The 20531-nt window shown below is 41.8% G+C and overlaps 1 protein-coding gene across 2 annotated transcripts; it reads right to left on the bottom strand.

The window, feature by feature from the left end:
* Positions 1–1104: 1104 nt before the first annotated feature.
* On the bottom strand, positions 1105–20085 carry PGPEP1 (pyroglutamyl-peptidase I). Of its 2 annotated transcripts, none has more exons than XM_072112102.1 (5): positions 20013–20085; positions 15692–15744; positions 12646–12762; positions 8971–9206; positions 1105–1729 (listed from the first exon to the last, which is right to left on the bottom strand). In XM_072112102.1, the coding sequence occupies exons 4-5, from the start codon at positions 9177–9179 to the stop codon at positions 1540–1542; spliced, it is 399 nt and encodes a 132-aa protein (XP_071968203.1). In that variant the 5' UTR covers positions 9180–9206; positions 12646–12762; positions 15692–15744; positions 20013–20085; the 3' UTR covers positions 1105–1539. The 2 variants fall into 2 exon arrangements, with proteins under 2 accessions (XP_071968203.1, XP_071968193.1); XM_072112092.1 differs by lacking the exon at positions 20013–20085 and adding an exon at positions 19403–19622.
* Positions 20086–20531: the final 446 nt, after the last annotated feature.

The raw sequence follows: 20531 nt of genomic DNA, 5'->3' as shown, positions 1-20531 counted from the left end.
GTTCCACTTTAGATAAATTGGAAACTAGTGTAAAGTAACAGTTGAAACCCACTTTAAATAAAATCTACCATCAAAGTCAAGCATGATAGACCAGGGACATAGATTTGAAAAGGAAGGAGGCCATTGGTAATCATATTTTTGTTATCAAAGTCAAAGTACCTGTGGCAAATGAGTAGCATCCAGTGGTAAAGTCCTGTCGGTTAATTAGCAAAATGACTAATAAAGCCAGAAGGAACGGCCCTGAAATGGAGCAGGCTCTGCGCATCTGAAAGAAGAGAGCCTAATAAGTATGTTAGGTGCTGAAACAGACAATTTCTCAACAATAGTGAGGTGTAGATAGAAAAATCCAATCTACTCTAGAAAATCAGTGGACCAGATGCAAGGAATTGGTGGATGCAGCAAAAAAAAAAAAATCCTCTGTAAAGTTAATTGATAAAGATTAAAAATGACACACAGCTCTGAAACATAAGAAACAACTTCTAACCAAGGCCCCATTCACACAACCACAGAAGCCCCGCATATAGGTCTATGGCCCCCAGTCACTGCGATTTACTCACAATTTCTTACAACTACCAAGACCCCATTTCACACACGACTTCTGTGAATGTTTATGATGCTCGGAACTCACATTGGAATGTGCATTCAATGGGGGGTGGGGGGAGAGAATTAATTAAAGCGTTGCAGGCTCATAAAGTTCAGAGCATGACAGCATTAGCTGGACAACGCAAAACCTTCAAGGTTACATAGTCTCTCTGTCCAGGCATCTACCCCTTTATAAAGCAGATCAGATTAGTTTGACGACTTCTATCCTTTGTAAGCCCATGCCGGCTCTCACATATTATTCTATATGACGCCACATACTCCTGTATGTAGTCCTTTAATAACTTTCCAATATTTTCCCCATAATGGAAGTTAAGCTTAAAGGCCTATAATTACACAGAGATCTAGAGCTCTTTTTGAATATTGGCACCACATCATCTTGCTCCAGTCACTTGGCACCTTACCAGTCATTAGGGAATGTCTGAAGATTTTAGGTTACCCCAATGGCAACCTTTTGAAGTACTCTTTGAATAACCTTCTATTCTCTTCTAAGACAATCCTTCATTCCTGTTAAAACTTCTGATTTATTGAAAAAAATTAAAATAGAAAAACAAGCAATTAAAACAAAGAAAAGAGACATATTACAGTGAAACCCCTTTAGCAGACTGCCACATTTTTCACAAAATAAACTGACAAAGGAAAAAAAAATCTGTCATTTAGGGAGGGGGGTCTTCACAAAGAGGTGGATAGGTTTCATTGTATTTTCCACTCCTTCAGTTCTCAGTATATGAAGATAAGGCAACAATAATCAATTTTATCAAGGGCAGTGGAAATGGCACAATCACAAATTTACATCCCTTCAGGTGGGATACAACAATCCTTGTCAGAAAGAAAACAAACAAACCAAAAAAAACAACAATATTTTGCGGTGAAAACACATGGCAAGGTTAGGTTGTCATGGTGGCTGTTGCATTTGCTTCATAAGGATTTTGCTTGGTATCATTGTTTGTGGTCACAGTTATTCTGGTTGTCTGAATGCTCCATGTCCAGGATCACTTGTAGGATGGTCTGCAAGGCTCTTCCTAGTTGTGCTGGTGTGTATGGCTTTCCTAAAGGAGGCACATGGATGAACACCGATTTTCCATGGCTCTCATACAGGGATGTATAATATGTGAAATCACAAAGATACCTGTTAGACAGAAGAGAACCTATTAAAATGCAATGTATCCATGTATAATTTTAAACGCTTTATGTATTTCATGGGAGTCACGTGTCTCCATTCAGTGGAAAAGTACCTAAAGAGAACCTTTTTCAGTACCAGTTCAAACATTTTTTTACAATTTGTTCAGAGTAAAGAGAAAGGTGCAGTGTATTTGCAATATGGGTCTTGTAACCTTTGTACCTTGTGTCAGTTTCTGGCGGGTGGTGCTCAGACTATCGTATAACAGTATTATCGTCTAGTGCTCAAAGGAGATAGGAAAAGTCGCCACTTTATCTCCTGTATGTCTTACCCCTTCTTTTGTCGCTTTCCTTTCTCTTTTGAGCACTGAGACATTTTTTTGTTTTATAGTTCACGGCGATCTTGGGCAACCAGTGCCTTTAGGTTCATAATCAGAATTCCTAATAATGCTAGGAGGATGGTCCTGAAATGGAGCAGGCTCTGCCCATGTGAGTCACAAGTCCAATTAGCACATTGGGTGCCGAAAGACAATGGGGCACATTTACTATGTGCAGTTTGCCTGTGTATAGTGCAGAGGGCTCCAGATTCAGGATTTCTGGTGCCCTTAGTAAATGTGTCCCAATGAGGTCTCAGTAAAAGTGAGCTCTAGAGAGAAAAAAATCCAATCTATGCAACAATCAACGGAGCAGACCAGATGGAATTTAAAAGGAGTTGGCGGAAGAAGCAAAAATATCCTCTATAAAGTTAATGATAAAATAGTAACACTCAAAAAAAGTTATTATAAGAATGCAGGACCTTATCTGTAAAATAGAGCTACATCAACGGGGATGGATCCAAGTATCAACCAAAGAGTTAAAAGTATACTATATTGTGTGAACGGAACTTCTTAGTCTTTCATCCTTATTTCAGATTCATGCGAGTTTCTTATTCCACACATAGGATTCCTTGGTATATCTACAGACCAATCCGTTAAAAAAACGTTTCAGATGAAAATAAGGCACCATTCAGACATGGAACTTCTCTAGTATTCTCCTAGTCCTCAAAATTTCTCCTGGTGGTAAATTCCGCTAGGCAGAGAAAATACACAAGGACATAGTGAAGACCGTTCCATAATAAGTTAAAGGAAATCTACCATTTGTTTCCATGCATTATTAACCAAACATACCTTGAGAATGCTGTAGCTACACTGATGCAGAAACATATCTTGTTCAATCCCTGAGTTCAGTGGTTTTGCTGAACAAACAATTATAAAATTAGGATAATGAGGCTTTGTCGCTCCTGTGGCTGGCTCGGTGCTTCTCCTCTTACCCTAATTATGCACTGCTTCAGAGAATGATGTAATCACTGTGTTGCCCCTGACAGGCAGAAGTAATCACTCGCTGCACCTTCCCACAGCTGCTGTGTACGAGTCATCCAGCTCAGGTTGATAAGTCCTGTCTGGCCAGTTCAGGAAGCTCTGTGTAATTTGTTTTATGAACGGCAGCCAGCAAGCAATCCAGCTTTCCCAAGGACATGAGTTTTGTATTTGTTTTTATTTTAGCAAAACCACTCAGATAAGGGATTAAACAAGATATGTTTCTGCATCAGTATAGCTACAGCATTCTCAAGGTATGCTTGGTTCACAATATATGAAAACAATTGTTAGATTTCCTTTAAAGCCATAATAGCAGGCCAATAGCAGCCACCGTTGAGGTACACAGATGTAAAATCACTCAATACCGAGCATGTGAATAAAACCATGTTGCAAAAGGCTGAGGCTGTATTCCCACGATCAGGCTGTGTTCACACGCAGTGTTTGAATTGTGTTTATAAATGCTGCATTTGGGGGGCATTGTCCGGTCACAGATGCACTTCAAACAATGCAAAACATTTGGTTCTTACAATGTTGCTGTACCTACGAGGAGACTGCTCTGATTTACTATATTATGCTGAATGTGCTTCGCTGAAAAAAAGGGGGGTTAATTTAAGCCAAGTTAGTTTCTGATAATGGTTGACTTAAATATCAGAAAGTATTATTGTCCATTTTACCTCAAATTTTAACCCTGTTTGGACCATATCCTTTTCTGCTTATGCATTTCAATTCCTCCATTCCTATTGGCGGGCTTGTTATCTAGGAGACAAATTGTACTTCCTAGGAGCCCTATTTTAGCATTCTGTGAAATGTAGTGGAAAGTTGGGGGAAAATAAAAAAAAAAATCAAAATGTGGTAGAATTAACAGCAGTTGCATCATTTCCTTGCTGGCTTTGCATTTACAGCTTTCACAGTGTTATCCAAATCAAACTTTCTCTCAAACAGTATGATTAAGGATACAAAATGTATTTAGTTTTCTAATCTTAATTGTGTTAAAAGTTTTAGGGAAGGGGGGGGGTGACGTCTAGGAATTAGTTAAAGGGGTATTCCGGGAATATGAACGTCTGACACAAAAACCCATGATGATATAAATAAATGAATACAACATTACTCAATGTCATCAGTCACAAAATGGAGCTTAAATAGTTGGATTTTATGATTTACAAAATTTATGGCCTCTCTAAAGTAGGTGGAGTTATCACTAAGATGGCCCCACTGGAAACTACAAGTTCCATGATCCTTTAGTTCTCAGTAACTCCTCCTCCTACCTCTTATGCTCTGCTCCCAGTGATGATGTAACAGGTTTTCTTGCTTTGTTACCATAGTAATGATGTCTAACTGCCATCAACAAAACACTGGCCATACTGGATGCACTGCAACCAACCAACTACAGCCAAAAATAGTGGTGATCACATGACCTGCCCAGGCAGGTGCAGGACATGTGATGTGGACATGTGACCAGCGGCCATCTTCTGTTCTGCAACGGACCGCGCAGAGGAAATTAACGGACTGATTAAAAGGGCCAAGCATTTTAATTCTCCATTACAGTCTATGTCATCAGCATTTTTCTGCTAAGGGGAGCAAAATTTTAAATAACAACTAATTACACATTAGCTTATATTTTGAGTAACCATTTGCATATGAATTATGCTTATTCCTGGAATACCCCTTTAAGCAAACAAAGAGGGGATGCAAAATCAGACTACACGTTGTTGAACTATGCTGGATTTCTTATCGCATCAGATGTGGTGATAAATTTGCCACAGCTTGTTTTTATCTGGATTGTAGGCTTCTTTAGCACCAGAGGGATGAGCAATGCCAGACTGGGGATCCTTGGTCCCAGCAGATAAAATTATTCTGGGGGCCCACCCTTCACCATCCCCTTGGAAAAAGACCACACTAACCTCCAATTAGATTGTACTCTGCTGTTGCTATGCGGTCCATTTTAAGGTTATAGCCTCAGCCTAATGGATAATCCTCTGTTGTGCCTTTCTGGGGCCACACACAAAAGCATACTTTATATACTTGAGCATTAAAAACTGGGAAAACGTGTGTACGTGTGCGTGTGATAAATATATTATGTGTATAGCAATGCCCAGTGTGTTCCTATGTGTCCATAGTAGTGTGAGTGTGTTCCTCTTTCTGTTAGTGGGTTTATAGATGAGCTGTTTGTGAATGAATCAATGTAGCAGACCTGTGCGTGTAAATGTATAGATGTAGCAGTCCTATGTATGTAAATATATGGATGTAGCAGTGCTCTGTGCTGTGGTGTGAGCAACAGTGATATTTTAAATTGGTGTAAGATATAGTTTCTTTTCAAGAAGACCAAATCTGGAGTGTTTTATAGTCCGGAAAATACAGTATGCACTTTAGAGAAGGGACACATTTTTTACAGTTTAATATTTTTTAAAGGCTTTCTTCTATTTTTAATAGGCTACTATGGCGTTTGAACGCTGGGGGGGGCAGATTGCCTATACAATGTACGTAACCCAGGGACTACCTGTATAAGATAAAGTAAACAGCTCCTTGACCGCTGTAAGTTTGGTCCGGCTTACCGAGGACTATGTAGTGCAGCGTTTGCTAGCTTTATCGGTATGTTCCGATAAAGCTAGTGATTTAAACACAGCTAATACTGGGGTAGGACTACTAAAGTAAGCAGCTCCTAGAGTGTTTATTTTTGGTAACAGGTCCTCTTTAAGTATAGTCGTGTGTTCTTAAGTCGGGGACTGTCTTTACTGCTGTACAACTATATATATTGTATGTACTGTATATATACTGTATGCAGTATACCGTGAATATATTGCTCATCTGTCTTTGACATGATATAACAGATAAGGTCAACAATCTGCAACAATATCGCGACATTCATGAGCCCCTGCTGTTTGGATGCTTTAGTCAGGTTTGATCGCATCTCCAAATAGGTTTTCCTGCTGCGATCTGCGCCAACATGGAAAGTGACAGTTAACAGCAGAAAGAAAAAATGAAAAAAAAAAAAAAAAAAAAAAACACAAAACACTTGTATTACACAGCAGACTTCTCCCCTGTTTGGAGTCCTCACTGTGCATCCCTAACTATACCATCATGAGGTTTACCATTACATGTAAAAGTACAGACCCTTAAAAGAAATCTACCATTTGGTTTCATGCATTACGAACCTAACATACTTTGAGAATGCTGTTGCTACACTGATGCAGGTACATATCTTGTTTAATCACTGAGCTGAGTGGTTTTGCTGAAAAAGCAATTGTAACATTCAGAACCTTTGGAAAGTTGGATTGCTTCAGCCTGCTGTTGATAAACATATTACATGGAGTTTTCTGAACTGACCAGTCATAACTAATCAACCTGAGCTGGATCACCCATACAAAGCATCTGGGGGGATGGTGCATCAATTAATTACTTCTGCCTGTCAGGCACCACACAGTGATTACATCATGTAAGGGGAGACGTCCTGGAGCCAGGCACAGAAGCAACAGAGCTTCATTATGATAATTTTATATTTGTTTTTTCAGCAAAACCACTCAGCTCAGGGATTAAACAAGATATGTTTCTGCATTAATGTAGCTACAGCATTCTCAAGGTATGTTTGGTTCATAATGCATGAAATCAAATGGTAGATTTCCTTTGACTTTCAATTTATTTTAATTATTATCCTTTCTTGCTTCCATTATTTTTCAGTTATTTTAAGGGACCTAATAATGCAACAGTGAAAATAAAGCTTAACATTTATACTTCGTGTAAAGACTAATTGAAGAGCATACATTAACCCCTTAGCGCTCTGCGCCGTAGCTGTACTGCGCTGAGTCCCGCGATTAGCGCTCAGCGCAGTACAGCTACTGCGCAGAGCCGATGCCGGTTCAGCGCTGCATAGCAGCCGAACCGGCATCGTTAGCCGCGGGATGTCAGCGGTAATTTACCGCTGACATCCCCGGCTAACACCCGCGGTCAGAGTGGGCTCTGTTCGCGGGTGTTCAACCCGTTAAATGCCGCGGTCAACGCGACCGCGGCATTTAACATGCCTTCTGGGGGTCTTTACCCCACGATCGCCCAACCCCCCCCCCCCCGCACCGTTTTCGGGGGGGCGATCGCTGTTTTGGCTCCTCTGGGGTCCGATCGGGACCCCAGAGAAGCCTGGAGGGTTTACCTTTAAGATGGCGTCTGTGACGTCATCTTAAAGGCAAAGTGTCAGCCTATGCATCTGCATAGGCTGGCACTGATAATACCCTGCAAAACATTAGTATTGCAGAGTATTATCAAGAACAAGCAATCAGATGATTGCTTGTTCATATCCCATGGTGGATCATGTAAAAAATGTACAAAATAATGTTTTTCAATAAAAAATTACTTTATAAATCACTAAAAATGCCCATAAGCCCCAAAACATATAAAGAGAAATATAACGCTCAAAAAAGTCTAAATCATAACACAAACCCCACATATATAGTATCACCGCGTCCATAGAATAACAATCCATAGAATAAAACTAAATAACTATTGAACCCATATGATGAACGCCGTAAAAAAAAAAAAAACGGCAAAAACCCACCAAAAATTATGATTTTTACCTATTATATCCCACTAAAAATGCAATAAAAAGTGATCAACAAAACATATGTACTCCAGAATGATATTGTTGCAAAGAACAACATGTCCCGCAAAAAACAAGCCATCAACCAGCTCTGTAGCCAAAAATGTAACAATGTTATGCCACTTGGAAGACAGCGATGCAAAAATGATAGATTTTTCCCCACATTAGGGTTTTATTTGGCAAATTTAGTAAAACATAAGAAAAAATATTCATGTCTGGTATCCCCGTAATCGTATCGACCCATAGAATAAAGATAACATGATTATTAGGCTATACGGTGAACACGAAAAAAAAAAAAGTAAAAAATCCAGTACAGAATTGATGCTTTTCTACTCATGACCTCAAAAAAAGTTCCAAAATTTTCAACAATAGGTGATACCAACCCCAAAATGGTAACACTGGAAAAAGCATCTCGTCCCGCAAAAAAATGCCGTCACATGGCCCAAATAACGGAAAAGCGAAAATTTTATAGCCTTCAAAAGGGGGCAACCAGAAAACTAAAATCCTGGCAGCTGCAGGGTGCTCCTTCCCCTCTGCACCTCGCTGTGCCCCCATAACACAAGTAATGTCCACATGTGGGAGGTTGCTGCACTCAGGAGAAATTGTAGAACAAATTTTATGGTGAGTTTTCTCTTTTTATCTTTTGGAAATGTGTAAATTTTAGGGCTAAATGAACGTATAACCGACAAAATTTGACCATTCTAAATTTCACCGCCATTTTGATTCAATTACTATGAAGATCTGAAGGGGTTAACAATCTTTGTAAATGCTGTTTCTGATAGTTTGAGGGGTGCAGATTTGAAAATGGGTTGGTTATATAGGGGGTTTTGTTGCTAAATATGTAAAATTGGATTTCAAACAGTATTTATCCCCAAAATAGTCAATTCCGAAAATACGGAAAATCGCTATTCGATTTGTAGGCCGCGTGACGTCAAAATAAATTATCCAAACATTTCAAAAATTATGAAAATGTAAAGTAGACAAATGGGAAATGTTATTCTGCAAGTTATTTAGGTGGTAAATATCTGTCTGAAAACACGGTGATTTTGAATTTCGAAAATGGCAAATTTTTCTAAAAATTCATCATTTTTTTCTTTTTTTTGTAAATAAATGCAAAACTTATCAGCCAAAATTTACCACTAAAATGAAGTACAACATGTGGGGAAAAAAAAACACAATCTCAGAATTGCTTTGATAAGTTATTACCACAGGAAGAGATACTGGTCAAATTTCAAAAAAAAGTTGCGAGCCTTAACCTGCAAACAGGCTGCGTCCTTAAGGGGTTAAATAAAATAAATGAATTATATGCACCTGCCGGCATCTGTAGACACAATAAATTGAACTTCATCCAGTCCGGCAGCTGATGCTCTCTTGCAAACGGCATCCATGTCAATGGTAGACTGCAGGCATTCGGGGCCCCCTTCCACACAGCACTGTGTATCAGGGCAGAACTGGCAGTTGTCCAGACCTAGATAACCTTTGTTGTGACCACATTGTTCCAACGTTATAGCTGTAGCCATTCCAGAAACTCCAACATGTACTATGAGCTATTAAAAAAAAGTGTAATTGAATAAGAAAAACAATGAAATACTACACCAGATAATATATAAGTGAAGAACTATTTCATGTTATCTCTCTCTCTGGGTTCCTGTACCTTCAAAGCTGCATCATCCACCAACAAATTCAAATTGTAAGCAATTTATGAGGGTTACAGGGATTTTTACTAGTTAAAGTGGTTTTTAATTTTGTTCACATTCCAAGCAGGGCCTAGAGTGCCTGTGACCATGTTACACATATAGGAAATCACTGGAGAAAGTAGCCAAAATAATGTGAACTTCGCTGTTCCTGTGACAGCTAAGTCAACAGACCACATCACATGGCCCCTGATACCAGGGGTGCAACTAGTTATCAGAGCCTAAACATAGTGCTACGGGCACATGGACCTCTGCAGTTTTGCACCTCTGTGGGTTTCCCCTGACACAGAGGGGGGGGGGATGCACCAGAATTCTGGCAGAGTCAGGTGGATGCAATATACACCTGCAATTCAGAAGAACACATTCATTATGGGTTTAGACCATTTTTGGACAGTTTTCTGACTCTTGTGAGGTCTCTTAATTATATATCACTCAATAGTGTTACAGGAAGCTTAACCACTATGCTATACATTTACCTATCGTCAGTGGAAGGTTTTTGCCTTTACTAGAGTTTCCATAGAGTTACAAAAACTCAATGCACTGGGATAATGTGATATCTTCACTACATTCTCCTTTTTTTATTATTATTATAATAATGTAAGTAATATAAATGTACAAGACCCACAATAAAATTGCAAATTATATATTTACATTATCAGGAGAAGCTGTACAATAAATGAAATTAAATGAAAATGTTATACTGTAAAAACTAAAGCTTGCCCCGCAAATTTCCTCATTAGAATCCGGCCATATTGTGTATTAGGAGCACACATAATCTGTAGCCAAGTGTAGTGTGTCTGATATAGGACAATCCCATACACAAACTGGCTGTGAGATCATTGGGGTAAATCTGGCAACCATTCTACAACAGTGTGCAGATACTAATAAAATAAATATTTTTTGGCATCACTGATATTCTACACCAAGTTTCAGTATCAAATTCTAAAATCTGGTATGCCTGTAACCTTAGATAGGACACTGCTATACTAAACTGTGCCTATGTAATATGTTTAGTTACACTATACAGGCAGTCCCCTACTTAAGGACACTCGACTTACAGACAACCCATAGTTACAGACAGACCCCTTTGACCTCTGGTGAAGCTTTCTGAGTGCTTTACTATAGTCCCAGACTGCAATAATCAGCTGTAAGGTGTCTGTAATGAAGCTTTATTGATAATCCTTGGTCCCATTACAGCGAAAAATGTTTAAACTCCAATTGTCACTGGGGCCAAAAATTTTTTTGTCAGGATCTACAATTATAAAATATACAGTTTCGACTTGCATACAAATTCAACTTAAGAACAAACCTCCAGACCCTATCTTGTACGTAACCCGGGGACTGCCTGTAGTTTGTATCTTGTTATATTACAGTTATGCAAGAAACGTCACCTTGCGGAGGCCACAAGGCCATTGAAACCTAGGTTCCACGATAGTCGCAAACATATGTTTGCAATATGGTGTGGTAGAATGAGACATGCGGGAGTAGGTGGTGGGGGGGGGGGTCTCTGAAAGTATGAATTCCTACTTGTGGCCCTGGGTTTAGAAGGAGTAGGGAAGGAGGATATTATTAATAATAATTTGAACAGAAAAAATAAATAATAATAATAAATAATAATTTCTACGATTAACAAAAGATTTTTTTTTCCAAGGAACCGGGTCAGGTAACTCCCTTAAAAATGGTGTTGCCCGAAAAATGGGTATTATAAATGTGCCCTTCTTATAAAGACAGACAACAGGAAAAATGTTCCTTAAGGGGCAGTATAAAAGGGGGCCACAGAAAATGGAACATTATATGGGTGGTGGTTCAAAATGGAGCATTTTCTATAGCAGACCACAGACACACCTATAATATCCCCTTGGCTGTAGCCTTTTCACTGCGAGGGAATAACACAACACAACATAATATAAACTCAAGTATGAGCCAAGCAGCCACCCCACATTAATTAAATATCCAAGGTAACTCTATACTGCCCTCCAGCTTCCTCTTCTCCCCATGACTCCCCAGCTGAGCAGGCAAAGGCACTTCTATGTGCCATGCCGGAAGCATTGAGATTTATTTTACATAATTTGGCCTGGTTTTGGGCCGCAGACCGGGGTTGGGAACAAGTGAATACGGTAATGACATCAAAAAAGGAATAAACAATTAAATATCTATATACCACTGTAAATTTATATTGTCCTGCATAAAATTAATTTAGATTGTCTTTTTGTTATCCTCATCTCAAAAAAAAAATTCCCCACAAATTACTGAGCCAAAAATGATACTTTATTGCACACAAGTAATAAAAACTTAATATTAATTTAGCTCAAAACACTGTGCTGCGCCTCCTTTACCTCCCGGCTACCCTGTAGAGAAGATGGCACCCTCCGATCACATCACAGAATTTATTTAGCAGAGGAGAGGGTGTGCCCTCCCTCAAATGTTATGTAGCATTATTGGATCTAAGGGCTGAAACAGTTTGCATCTCAAATCGATCCCGAGTGTAAGACAGCAGGGCATCTGCTCTAAGACAGCAAAGCAACTGCTATTCAGTGCTGGGTACATCACCGGAGAACCCCAGACCGATTAGCATAATAACTCTATATTGCTACAATGGTGGAGTGTAGAGTTATAATAAAAGAAGTCCTGAGGATCATGTAGCAATATAGATGTCCTTTAAGTTACGGCCCATAAACCATTATGTTCCCAAATTTGCAAAAAAATATCTGGTCATTAAAGCCTTTTCGGGACTTGTAATTTAAGAGTTAAAAAGAGTGAATACTTTGCAATTAATAGAGCACGCGTCAGTGCGCTACCCCCACAAATAATATGTGCATCCCCTGTTTTTTTAGCATGTTTCTAGGCTGCAGCACAAATGAAAACTCATCTTTTATTCTTTTGTACGATGCAGTCGGCTTATCCCACCTCCATGCATCTGATATCCCAGCCCTGGCTCCTAGCTCTCCAGATAGCCCGAGAATTACATCACAATGAGGAGGCTGCAGTTGGACCGTCAGGGGATGGACATATTACAGAAGAAGGTGCTCTTTGTGGTCTTGTGGGGAATGGGGCGGGGGTTAGTGTGGTGACAGGTTCCCCACTTCCATTTCAAAAGAGATTGAAGAATTGATTTCTTGAAAAAACTGATTTTGAAAACAGATGGTCTTGGGTCAGGTTTTTGTTGTTTAAGTGAAAACATTTTCAACACTAGTTGTAATCAAGGAAAATACAACATTAATTTATTACTCTTCAGTTAGTGCAAGAAAAATAAATGAATAATCCACTTAGGTGAATAATTTCACAAGTTTACCTGTGGTCTGTGCTTTATCCATAAATCAGGGATTAACCTTTGTACAGTTTGATATTCAACTGGAACTTCATAAACATGTAGGTCAATTGTGTCGCCAAGACCTAACTTTTTCAATTCCTTAAAAAAAAAAAAAAAAAGGGGTTAATTCTTCAGAACATTCATTAAAGGCAACCTGTCATCAGGATTTCACATTTTCACCATATGAAAGGTTATCATAGTGTATTTAATACTAATTTATATAAGCAGATTGGGAATTAACATTACAATTGCAACTGACAGTAGCTGCCGCGCCTGAAAAATCTAACACACTCTAAAGGCAGGTCTAAACATAGCCTTAACAACTGTAAAAAAAACAGTAGTTTTCCTAATTTAGCAGGTGAAAGGATTGGCCAAATTTGATTTGTTTGTAAACAAATATTAACAGCTGTTTAACCCCTTAATGACCTTAATGACCGTTTTTACGGCGGTCATTAAGGGTACTTCTTCTGACGCAACGCCTTTCTACGGCGGCGCGTCAGAAGAAGATTTCGGGACATTGGGTCAGCATAGTGCTGGGCTGTGATATCACAGCCCAGACACGGCACTAACACCCGGGATCGGAAAATCCGATCCCGGGTGTTTAAACCCGTACACGCCGTGGATCGAACGCCCCCCCCCCCCCCCCCCCCCCGTGTGTGCTTACCGGGGGATCCGATCCCTCCTGCATCAGCCCTGGGTTGCTCATGCTCGGTTACTTACACTATACACTGCAATACAAGTGTATTGCAGCGTAAGGGCTTGCTCAAGTCAAGAAGTAGAAAATGTAAAAAAAAAAAAAGATTTAGTCATTTTATAATATACACTCACTGGCCACTTTATTAGGTACACCATGCTAGTAACGGGTTGGACCCCCTTTTGCCATCAGAACTGCCTCAATTCTGCGTGGCATAGATTCAACAAGGTGCTGGAAGCATTCCTCAGAGATTTTGGTCCATATTGACATGATGGCATCACACAGTTGCCGCAGATTTGTCGGCTGCACATCCATGATGCGAATCTCCCGTTCCACCACATCCCAAAGATGCTCTATTGGATTGAGATCTGGTGACTGTGGAGGCCATTTGAGTACAGTGAACTCATTGTCATGTTCAAGAAACCAGTCTGAGATGATTCCAGCTTTATGACATGGCGCATTATCCTGCTGAAAGTAGCCATCAGATGTTGGGTACATTGTGGTCATAAAGGGATTGACATGGTCAGCAACAATACTCAGGTAGGCTGTGGCGTTGCAATGATGCTCAATTGGTACCAAGGGGCCCAAAGAGTGCCAAGAAAGTATTCCCCACACCATGACACCACCACCACCAGCCTGAACCGTTGATACAAGGCAGGATGGATCCATGCTTTCATGTTGTTGACGCCAAATTCTGACCCTACCATCCGAATGTTGCAGCAGAAATCGAGACTCATCAGACCAGGCAACCTTTTTCCAATCTTCTACTGTCCAATTTCGATGAGCTTGTGCAAATTGTAGCCTCAGTTTCCTGTTCTTAGCTGAAAGGAGTGGCACCCGGTGTGGTCTTCTGCTGCTGTAGCCCATCTGCCTCAAAGTCCGATGTACTGTACGTTCAGAGATGCTCTTCTGCCTACCTTGGTTGTAACGGGTGGCGCTTGAGTCACTGTTGCCTTTCTATCAGCTCGAACCAGTCTGCCCATTCTCCTCTGACCTCTGGCATCAACAAGGCATTTCCGCCCACAGAACTGCTGCTCACTGGATGTTTTTTCTTTTTCGGACCATTCTCTGTAAACCCTAGAGATGGTTGTGCGTGAAAATCCCAGTAGATCAGCAGTTTCTGAAATAGTCAGACCAGCCCTTCTGGCACCAACAACCATGCCACGTTGAAAGGCACTCAAATCACCTTTCTTCCCCATACTGATGCTCGGTTTGAACTGCAGGAGATTGTCTTGACCATGTCTACATGCCTAAATGCACTGAGTTGCCGCCATGTGATTGGTTGATTAGAAATTAAGTGTTAACGAGCAGTTGGACAGGTGTACCTAATAAAGTGGCCGGTGAGTGTAATTAAATAAATAAAAGTCCCATAATCTCCCCAGTTACACATAAAATGCAAATAAAGTATACAAAACACAAAAACGCGTACATTGCATCAGCGTTTCTATGAAAACGCCTGCGATCGGAAACGAGCCGCCGATGTTTTGCATTAAAAGTAGCGCAAAACACCGGCGGCTCGTTCCCGATCGCAGGCGTTTCCATAGAAACGCCGATGTGATTGGGCCATGGCCCGCCCCAGTGGGCGCGGTTTGGTCTGCGTTTGCAAAAGCAGCCAAAGCACAACGTGGGACAGCTCCCTGAGGATCTGATGGTGCAGTCACACATCGTTTAAAACGCATTGCAACAGCTGAAGAGAGATTTTCCTAATTAAACAGCTGTTAACACTTGCGTTTACAAACACATGCACGATTGCAATGTTAACATATGCATTAACATCATGTTAGCAGTTGCGTTTTGTAAACTAAAATGTCAACAGCTGTTAAATTAGGCAAATCTCTCTCTGGCTGGTGGAATGCATTTTGAAATGCATGTGTCAGACGCAACGTGTGACTGCACCCTGAGAAAAATGGATGTCCCACGGAAGCAAGACAGCCAAGACTCATCTCAGACTTGGGGATGCAGAGTATAGGTCCTTAAGGCAGTTTTCCAGAATATGTCAGGAGGTAAATGGCATATTATGTGAAGAGTCAAGCTTTTTAGAGATGGTCAATCATAAGGCTGGACCCACTCAACTGTGCTCAGTCCATTAAAAACAGACTGTGCACTGACTGGATTTCAAGCAAGGAGCCCCTTCTTCCCCCCAAAAAACAGTATCCCTGAAATCTAATCATGATGACTGTTTGGGGCTGCTTCATCATAATTCTCTAGGAGTCCTGTCTCTGGCACTGTGGTTGGTCCATGAAATTTGTCCAGCATACTGTACATTTTGTAGAGACTGTAGAGGCTCCAGCCCTGACAGCACCCCAAGTCATGCTTTATTACATTTACACTTACCTGTACAGCAACCCAGCTTGCATTTACAGCATGCTCCCCAAATGGACCAAACCCTGCAAAGACAGATAATCCATAAAATAGAAAAATGAGGGTGATCTGTAGAGTCATTCATTATTTCATGTGGAACATTCAATATTTTTCTGTATTCAAGAGAGATGTTTTCTCTTAAGTTGAATTTGTATGTAAATTGGAACTGTATACGTTATAATTGTAGCTCCAGGCAAAATATTTTGGGTCTCTATGACTTTTGGATTTTAAAAATGTTGGGTTGTCATAAGAACCAGGATTAGCACTAAAGCTTAATTACAGACACCTTTGATAAGCTGTTCATTGTAGCCTAGGGCTAAAGTACAGTGAAATTATATATATATATGTTAATGTGGCAAATGACTTATAACTGCAAACATCTGGTTTCCAGTGGTTTAATGGTACATTGTGTTTGCCAACTGTGTAAGAAGGCACAGCTTAAAACAGTTTGGCTGATTAAAGAAGATATCAAACTAACCTTCCTTTGAGCTGGTTGAGAATCTTGAGCATCACATTTGTTTGTTCTATAAATCTCTCACAAGGGCCAGAAAAAAAAGAACATGAAAATGTGACAGTCTATTCTTGTTCTTAGAAACGAAGGTCATTCCATGTGACAATTGCCAGGAAACTGAAGATTTTCTTACAACTGTGTGTACTACACCCTTCAGAGGAGAGCACAAACGGCTCTAACCAGAGTAGAATGAGAAGTGGGAGGCCCCGCTGCACAACTAAGCAACAAGACAAGTATAATAGAGTCTTGAGTTTGAGAAACCGACACCTCACTGGCAGCTTCATTAAATAGTACCTGCCAAATGCCAGTGTCAACCTCTACAGTGAAGAGGCGACTCCAGGATGCTGGTCTTCAGGGCAAAGTGGCAAAGAAAAAGCCAAATTGGTGACCGACTAATAAAAGGAAGAGATTAATATAGCCAAGAGAAAACAGACATTGGACAGAGGCAGATTGGAAAAAAAGTGTTATGGACAAATGAATGTTGAAGTTTGAGGTGTTTGGATCACACAGAAGATGCTGAAAAGATGCTGGAAAAGTGACTGATGCCATCTGTCAAGCAAAGGGGAGGTAATGTGATGGTCTGGGGTTGCTTTGGTGCGAGTAAAGTGAGAGATTTGTACAAGCTCAAAGGAATTTTGATGTAAAAGCTATCACTCCAGTTTACAGCGCCATGCCAAACCCTGTGTACAGCGCTTGATTGGAGCAAGTGTCATCCTTTAACATAACAATGATGCAAAGCACACCTCCAAATTATGTCAGAACTATTTAGGGAAGAAGCAGGCAGCTGGTTTACCATCTGTCAGGGTGGATGCCACACATGGCATTTTGAACCCGCTTTTAAGCAGTCCGTTAAAAAAAAAACGCATGCATGATCCAAACACCTCAAACTTCAACATTCATTAGTCCATAACACTTTTTAATGCATGCGGTTTTTGATGGGCTTCTTAAAAAAAATGGACCAAATACTGGTTCAAAACGCCATGTGTAGCATCACCCTAAGGCTACATTCACAAAGATGTATGGGGGACGTATATACGGCCGACGTATATACGGCCGATATACGTCCCCCACAGACGGCAATGGGCGCACGGCGCCCTACGACGGCACCGTACCGCTCCGTACCCCGGAAAAAGATAGGACATGTCCTATCTTTGTCCGTAGTATGGCCAGGGGCGCACCTGCCATGAGGCGAGTTGAGATTCTCGCCTCAGGCGGCGCAACTCCTGCTAGACTAAGGGGCGGCGTCGGGCTCCCGCCCGCTGGCAAGTGTTCCAGCCGGCACATCTTACCGCCCCCCCTCCCCAACAATACCGCCGCCCATCACATTAACCCGCCGGCGGCCGGGACCTGTGCCAGCGCGCAGGCCGACGCTTCCCCCAGCGCCCCGCCTATCAAATCCAAACACCCGGCACAGATACCAACGAGCGGGCGGATACTTCCATCCATTCATCACGACACCCCCCCCCCCCCCGAGGCCCCCCTATCACATCTGACCCGCCCAGCACAGGTACCAGTCCCTGCCACAGCCCAATGTCCGCGCTGGTCGTCGCCTCCCCTCCTGCTCCGTTTCCCCCCCCCCCCCCGACTCTGCCCCCCCCCCGGCTCCGACATCCCCGTTCCCCCCTCCCCCCGGCTGCGATTCTCACCTCCCCGGCATCCCCCCCACACCGGAGGACAAGGCCGACGAGAAAAGAAAAAAAGAGTGAAGGTAACTTCTATGTATGTCTGTATATTTGCTGTATATGCTGTTTATATATGTGTAAACACTATGTATTATACGGTATGTGGGGGCACGCTGTAGGTATTATACGGTATGTGGGGGCACGCTGTAGGTATTATACGGTATGTGGGGGCACGCTGTAGGTATTATACGGTATGTGGGGGCACGCTGTATTGATATTATATGGCAGATTGTTGTATGTATTTGTCCTTTGTAGTAGCTCGCTGTGTTTATTCTATAGTACACGGTGGGATGCTCTATGTATTTTGCATTCCTTTTCACATTAAACCAATATGATTGGGTCTGGTCCTGACACTCCTTGATATATTACATATATGGAGTCGGGGGGGGGGGGTTTATAGCTCGCCTCAGGCAGTAGAAAGGCTAGGTGCACCCCTGAGTACGGCGCCATGCGCCATAACTTCCTATGGAGAGGGGCGGGGTGAGCTGCGCTCACCTCCTCCTCTCCCCGTGCACTGCCGTTGCCCGCTACGGTACGGGCGGGCCAACGGCAGTGTGAATGTAGCCTAATGGAGTGATCAGCCCAGTCACCAGATCTCAACCCCATTGAGTTGTTGTGGGAGCAGCTTGACCGTATGGTACGCAAAAAGTTCCCATCAAGCAAATCCAACTTGTTTGAGGGGCTTCTGGAAGGAGAAGGTCTGAGTACAGGCTCTGCCATGTCAAACGCATGGTAAACCTGCAAAAACGCATGAGTTTTCAGTGCGCTTGAATACGCACCTTAGGGTGTGGTCACATGGTGCGTTTTGTTTGCGGTAATGCGTGGTTTTTCAAACATCTCACAACAGCTTTGCCTAAATACATTGCCGTCAATATTGCATTAATAAACCCATGCGTTTGTTAATGCAATGTTGACATGAACGTAGCAGCCAGTTGACATTAACCGAGCAGCCAGTCGAACGGCACTGTTTGGTCACGACATGGAAAGACCACGTGCCATAGACCTCTATGGGGGGACGTGCGCAGTGTGCCTTTGTTTTTTTTTGAACAGACAGGACACAATACTTTAACAGATCAATGCACATGCCTGTTATTTTAAAGGGTGGTGCGGCCATTCCATTAAAGCATGTACTAGTCACAGCAGTTTTCACTGCCCTGTTATCAATTACAAGTCAATGGGACAGTGAAAATAAACGGACACACAATGAGATGATATCAGAGTCCTGTCCATGAAAAGCGAGGGATTACTAAGATACAATCTTGAGCATTAAAGTTTACTGTGAAAACGTACATTTTTATAACGGATGTTTAAAAAATGCAGATGATAGAGGGATGCAACTACTTCTTTCACTTTCAAAATGCAGAATTTCAGAACAAGTCATTGTCTAAGATGTGACAAGTGTACATATCCTGAGTGCACAGAGGAGTTCTAATCTTTTCATAGTTCGGACAGGAAGCACAAAGACTATTGTTAGACTGAGCCCTTATTTACCGGTTACCACCACACATCTTCTCTGCTTCTCCATAGCCGTCAGTTGCTGTGTGGACCCTCTGCTCAGTGCCATACACCGCCACCCTGCCACCTGCTGCCAATGCCTCCTCCGTGAACTCTGCTCAGCTGACAGCTGACAACAAGCCGGCGTCACGTGACAGCTCCGAGAGCCCGCCTTCCCTGCAACTGCTCTACACGACTGGTTCAGGGGCATCTGGACATGTGCTACTACTTGACCAATCAGGGGCTGCTGGAGGCGGAGACTCGCGTCTCTATTTACCTGTCGGCCATTTTCTATTAGGTTCATTGATTCTTGTAGAGTTTGGGAAGTAATAATTAACGCGCTGATCTATCACGGCGTGTGTGAGATGTTCACTAGCGGAGGCTATGGAAGTTTCTAGCGCTTGTTACTGCTAGATAGGAGGTCACCGTTTTGTTATACACTGGGCCAGTAACTCCTGAAATGAGAGGAGTGTCTCTAGTCAGGTCTGGACAGTAGTAAGCAGATGATTTGAGACTATCATGTTAGGAAACTTCATTTTACACAACCCCCTCTAGTGGTATATTAAACATCCTTTACTAACATCTCTTTTTTACTGTTCAATCTCACCCGCTATAGTAATGTGGAAATTGTCATCTTTTGGCAGAAAAGAGTCGTTAACGTCGGTGCGTTCACACGTTCCGCTAGTGCACAGGGGGCGGGGCTTTGGTCAATCCAATCGCATGCGTTTCTCTGGAAACACATATGCCATTGCCCTGAGCCCCACCCCTGTGCACCAGCGTCGCATTATGAACACGACGATAACGGAATGTGTGAACGCGTTCACACGTTGTGCTTTGGTTGCGTTTTAAAATGCATTACAATGGTGCAGAGAGGTGATTTGCCTAATTACATTACTGTTAACATTTGCATTTACAAAATGCATTGTAAACACGTGTTAACAATGTGTTAACAAATGGTATTGTAATTAGACAGATCACCTCTCCTCAGTTGTTGTAATGCGTTTTAAATGCAGTCAAAGCGCAGCATGTGAACACGCCCGGGGATCAGAGGCTGGAGGTGCAGACTTTACATGCCTTCCACTTGGGCGCTGTAGCAACTAGAACTGTGGTTCTGGTATCATATTGA

This window comes from Engystomops pustulosus, chromosome 1, assembly GCF_040894005.1.
Source record: "Engystomops pustulosus chromosome 1, aEngPut4.maternal, whole genome shotgun sequence".
NCBI lineage: Eukaryota > Metazoa > Chordata > Amphibia > Anura > Leptodactylidae > Engystomops > Engystomops pustulosus.
The sequence above is the reverse complement of the archived record's forward strand: the minus strand, read 5'-3'. Positions and strand labels throughout refer to the sequence as shown.

Coding starts and splice junctions, on each gene's coding strand:
- PGPEP1 (XM_072112092.1), bottom strand. CDS start 19,616: ATGCCCCTGAACCAGTCGTGTAGAGCAGTTGCAGGGAAGGCGGGCTCT. Junction 12,763..15,691: donor CAAGCTGGGTTGCTGTACAG/GTAAGTGTAAAT, acceptor TTTTTTTTTAAG/GAATTGAAAAAGTTAGGTCT. Junction 1,730..8,970: donor GTGTCTACAGATGCCGGCAG/GTGCATATAATT, acceptor TCTGTCTAACAG/GTATCTTTGTGATTTCACAT.